General features: G+C 57.1%; 1 protein-coding gene across 1 annotated transcript; it reads right to left on the bottom strand.

Annotated features, from left to right (window-relative positions):
* On the bottom strand, window positions 1,623-3,438 carry TMEM158 (transmembrane protein 158). The gene has a single exon (XM_018038473.1). The coding sequence runs from the start codon at window positions 3,132-3,134 to the stop codon at window positions 2,259-2,261; it is 876 nt and encodes a 291-aa protein (XP_017893962.1). The 5' UTR covers window positions 3,135-3,438; the 3' UTR covers window positions 1,623-2,258.

Below are 5,376 nucleotides of genomic sequence, written 5' to 3'. Positions count from 1 at the left end.
AGGTCCTAACTATAATGAGAAAGATCACAATTCTAGACCATTGTACAGTGTGAGTCATGATTTAAGTCCAGAATGGAACTTACAAGGAAGCCTGAGAGCTAGGGTGGAATTCACAAGTGTATCCTCTGGGATAGAACCGTGTGGAGCTTCGGACTGCTGAGAAAACTGCAGGGACAAGACTCCAAGGCACAGCCACTAGGAGGGGGCTCTTTTAGGTTCTGAACAAGGTTCAAACCTGCAGTCCAGGGTCAGACCCAGGGTGAAGTAGAGAGCTAGGGGGCGTCATCAATCTTGCTGTGCCCTGCCCCTGCCAACTGACCCTCAGGAAGTCTGACGGAACTTCCCAGGAGCCCAGGAAGGACTCTGGTCACAGTGCAAATTGGGTCCTGGTGGGTATCCCTCCCCAAGCAGGTTATTTCCTCAAGTGCCAAAAAAGCTTTCTGGGAGACAGTTTGTATGAAGGGTCAAACTGAGGCCTTAGGGTGTTATCAGGGTGCTAAGTATTTTGACCTTCATCACTGGCCCATGAAAGCACAAAAAATAATGGGTCCTCCCCAGCACATTAGCTAACCCCAGTCCTTTAGGTAAGGAAACAGTTCTGGCAACTCAGACAGCTGGAACACCAGAAAATGCTGAGTGAGAGGTGGAGAGAGTCCCTTATTTGTCCTGGGTGAGCCGCAGCCGTGCCACCAGAGAACCACAGTAAATCCCCATCCTCCTCAAAATACCCTTGGACCCTGGCCCATTCCTGGGGGTGGCAGAAATGACTACATATCAGCACCCGTGTAGGGGTTTTCAAACCTAGACTGGGGACTGTGAGATCCTGGTGGTTGGAACTGAGCGGGGAGAGACAACAGATTGTGGGGCCCCACCCCAGAGCTTCTGCATCTGTAGTTCCTGGACAGGGCCCCAGTTTTACATTTCTAACAAATTCCCAGGTGCTACTGATGCTTCTGTCCCAGGGACCTTACTTTAAGAACTATCAAGAACAGTACCTGCTATTCACCAGAACGGAATGCTCTAGAGCACATATTCACGCAAAAGTGGGGAGGGGATGGAGAAAGGGAAAGTAGCTTTAATAATTTTTTAAAGGTGTTTATTAGTCCATAAGACTTTACTTGAGAAAAAATCTTAATGCCAAAATATCCCGTTTTAAAACCAGCTTTTGAAACGTGTTCATATACTAAAGGTTACACATATGAAAAGGAAATCTACATGCCTTTTTAAATGAATCATTTTCATGAAAGACACTTGTCTCAGAGAACCTACTAATTTTACCATTTCAGCACTTTACTGGGTGTTTTGTGGGGCTTACCGGAAGTGGGTAAAAAGATAAGTCACATAAAACTCTGTATGCCACCATGACAAGTGGTAGTAGGGCTGAGGGGGTAGGGATGTTGTTTCAGGGGAGGGCAGTGTGGTGCAAGGGGGAAACTACATGGGGCCGGGGCATTAGGGTCAGTAATTTGGTTTCCATCTCCCACCTCTCCCAGACAGGTAAGGGAGATAGAGTTAGCCCTTCTCTAACTTTTTGGAGATTCCCTTTCTCACGTTTCAGGGGATCATCTCATAATTCTTGGATTCCTTTTCCAAATCAAATAAAGAAAAGGCACATACGCATCTCTGGAGGAAAATGTCTGTATTAAAAGGCAAAAAAAACACAGAGTACAAGAAGAAACGCCCATCTGGCCACATCACTGGATAGATCGACTTGGAAAAAGGTTCATAAAGTTCATTTTCAGCGGTAACAATATATCGATGTTAAATCATTCCCATGCCCCCCTTTTAAATAAATTAAAAAACAACAAATTTCAAATACTATGTTCAGATACAAAGAGCTTCTCTGACTACAGCAATAGCAATTTAACTTTTTTTTTTTACTAAAACTTTCATTTAAAACAGTTATTAAATATATAAAACAAATACACAGGATTTGGTCGTTTTCTGCCATGAATATAGGGCACGTGGGTGCGGGGAGGGAGGAGGGCAGGGTGCGCAAATAAGGGGAAGGGGCCCCATTTCCCTCCTCTCCGTCTTCCAAGCTGCGGATCCCACCCTGCAGGGCAAGGACTTGCAGCTTTTCGGAGCCAGAAGCGGGGCACAAACCTGGCTTTTCCCACACGCTGGGGCCTCTTCGGCGGTCCCCTCCCCCGAAGAACTAACGGTCACTACAGCACGAAGCACACCGGCCGCGTCTCCCAGCGGGAAAGGCACCGAGAGCGCGGACACGGGACAGACACGGAAAGGAGCGGGGCGGGTCACTTGGTCGCCGTCCCCGAGGTGACGGCCGCGGCGGCGGCCGCAGCGGCTGCGGCGGCGGCGGCGGCGGCGGTGGTCCCCGCGGGCACGGCGGCGGGGGCGGCGGCGGCGGCGCTGGCGGTGGTCCGGCGCTGCTCCATGCCGTTGGGCAGGAAGCCGGCGATGATGGGCACCGGCCAGATGAGGGCAGCCACGCTCCACACGACGATGACCAGGGTCATGAAGCAGGCCACCAGCGTGGACTCGATGGGCTTGCGGTTCAGTCGCCAGCCCGGCTCGCCCTGCAGCTCCTCCAGGCTGAAGTCCAGGCAGCAGAAATGCAGCGGCTCGCCCTGCAGCCACAGCGGCCCGGGGGGCTCAGTGGCGGGGTAGGCGGGCAGAGCGGTGGGCGCCCCGGCGGTGGCGCCGGTGGGCCGGAGGCGGCCGGGGCGGCGGCCGCGCACCCAGCCGCAGCCCACGCAGAGGCGCAGGTCCTGCTGCGCGCCGCCCGCCGCCAGCCCCAGGTGCTCAATGAGCAGCGGCGGCCCGACACGGTGGAAGGCGGCGGCGAAGAAGGCGCGGCCGTGCGCGTTGGTGGAGAAGAGCAGCAGGTCGCACTGGAAGCCCCGCGGGCGGCCCCAGCGCACGAGCAACGAGCTCAGCATCTGCCGCTGCACGCTGATGTTGCACGGCGCCGCCGCCTCCTCCTCCGGGCGCTCGGGGGCCCCAGGCGCAGCCGAGGCCAGCAACCGCGGGGCGGCCGGCTCGTCTGAGGACGACGCGTTGACCGAGGCGTTGAGGGGCGCCCCGAGGAGGCCCGGCGCGTCCACAGCCCCGCCGCGGGCGGGCGGCAGCGGGCAGGCGGCGGCCAGCAGCGCGGCAAGCAGGGGCAGCATGGCCTGCGGCGGGCGCCTACGCGCGCGGGGCTGGCGGTGGCTGCATGGCGCGCGGGAGACGGGTAGGCGAGCGGACGGCGGGATCGCGGGGGCTGGCGGCGGGCGGAGTGAAGAAGCGTCGGACCCCCAGTCAGGCCCGCGCGGGGGCGGCGCGGAGGCGGGGGCGGCGGCTCGCTTGGCGTGGGGCTCCCTCCCGGCCCGGCGGCGTCTGGGGTTCCCCGCCGCCCCCTGCGCGGGGGCCCTCGGACGGCAGGGCAGCTCTGCTGGGCCGGGCGCTCGCGGGGAGCAGGAATCCCCGGCTCGGCTCCGCCTCCCGCGCGCTCCGCCCCGTCTCGCCCCGCCCACCGCCCGCGCCCCGCCCACCGCCCGCGCCCCGCCCGCCGCCCGCGCCCCGCCCGCCGCCCGCGCCCCGCCCGCCGCCCGCGCCCCGCCCGCCGCCCGCGCCCCGCCCGCCGCCCGCGCGCCGCTCGGAGACTCCGGGGAGGGCGGGGTTGCACGCGCCGCGGCGGGGGCGGGGGCGTGGTCGGGGGCGTGGCTGGGGGCGAGAAGGGTGCAGGCGCGTGCGGGGTTAGGCCTCCGAGGCTTGCGCAGGGGCGCGGCCGCGGCGTCTATGGGGAACATCCGATGGTCGCGGTGGGGGTTGGCAGGGCTGGCGGAGCTTGCGGACGCGCCCTGGCGGCAGGGCCACACCGCCGGAGTCCAGCTCCAAGCGGAGAAGGCGCTCTGAGAGAATTCCGTTCTCTTGAGGGAGGCTCAAGGGCCCGGCGACCAGTCTTTGTCACGCCTGAGGCGGCCGTGTGGTGTGTCACCTTAGTGCTCTCCGGACCCCGCTTCTTTCACAGAGGTAAAACAGGCGTCCTCAGGTCACCGCAGGAGCCAGAACCGGAACTCCTGGCCACCGTGTCTCCACAAGTCTGGAGAGTTCGGCTGGTTTTTAATGTGCCTCCAACACAATAGATCCACTTGGTATTCTCACAGCAAGCAGACCCCAAGGAAAATTCCAAGAACTCTGTGGAGTTGAGGTGCAGGGGTTCTGGTGGGAATGTGAGCCCCGCAGCGGTTCTGGGGTTCCCAGGAAACAAGCCCTATCTGGCAGGTCCGATGAGCACGGTATTTATGAAAGATTCGTATGTAGAACATTTTCAAGGGAAGATTCATCCCCGTTAAGGCATTAAGTGGAGGAAAGCCTGTCAAGAATAACTGCCAAGATCAGATTTATATGTTAAAAAAAAAACACTTTTTTTTAAAAGCAATTTAGCCTTTTACACTTGTTAAGAAAAATTCCGTGATGCCCCTTCAAGAGAATGACCCTGTGGTTTGAAGCCACTGTGCCCTCGGAACACCGGCTATTCCTGAGTCTGAGAGGGAAGGAGTGTGGAGAGCAGAAACAGGCCCTCAGCGAAATGACACTCCCCCTAAACTTCCTTTCCTAAACAGAACATTGCTAGGCTTGGTGGCTGATTACATTTCTGGCAGATTTATCCAATGTATCTAACAATGAGTCAAACCAGGTTGAGGAAGATGTAAAAACAGCTCTAAAATATAGGTCCCAAACCTACCTGGCTTCTTTCTAGCGGGGCAAGCTATTATTCTAATTGGCCTTGGCTTCCCCATCTCAACACTGGGGTCAGTGGTACCTGCCTTGCAGGGTTGGTGTGATCAGTGCGCTCAACCCAGTGTCTGTCCATCGGTCCACAAAGGTGCTTATATGGTGGCTGAAAAGATGTAGCTCCTATCAGTTCAGTGCAGGCTAGCTGGAATGATCTTTGATTTCTACAAAAATGATTAATTTCCCCAAGGAGCCGGGACTCCCCTTTTGTTTAAACCTTCATCACTTTTCTGCTGAGAAGCAAGCTATCAGAAAGGACAACGTAAACTTTCGTGCTATTATTAAAAGTTAGTTTTCCTTTTAACCTTGCATGTCAGGTACAGAATCTTCTGTCTAATCTGGCAGAGCTGTTTTAATCTGAGCCATGTGGCTGGTGAACAGCCTAAGAACAGGGGCCTCAGGTAATCCTGAAGGCTGAGAGTCACCCAGTTTTCAAGGGGTGGGTTTTAAGTCCACTGCTTTTGGTAGCGAGGGATGCTCTCTAGGGTTTGACCAAGAGGTAGGAACTCTCTGGCTTTGTGTGAGCAGAGGGAGAAGACACAGAACCAGTTGTGGCGCCAAGCAGTTAAGTGCAAAGCTGTGCCACCATTGCCCTGCACCCTGGGAAGCCGATGCTGCCCCCTTTCCATTTTA

The sequence above is a fragment of the Capra hircus genome, chromosome 22 (assembly GCF_001704415.2).
Source record: "Capra hircus breed San Clemente chromosome 22, ASM170441v1, whole genome shotgun sequence".
In the NCBI taxonomy this organism is placed as follows: domain Eukaryota; kingdom Metazoa; phylum Chordata; class Mammalia; order Artiodactyla; family Bovidae; genus Capra; species Capra hircus.
This window is presented reverse-complemented; position numbering and strand designations above follow the sequence as displayed.

Bases quoted from the DNA above. Each gene is read 5' to 3' on its own strand.
- TMEM158 (XM_018038473.1), bottom strand. From the start codon at position 3,134: ATGCTGCCCCTGCTTGCCGCGCTGCTGGCCGCCGCCTGCCCGCTGCCG.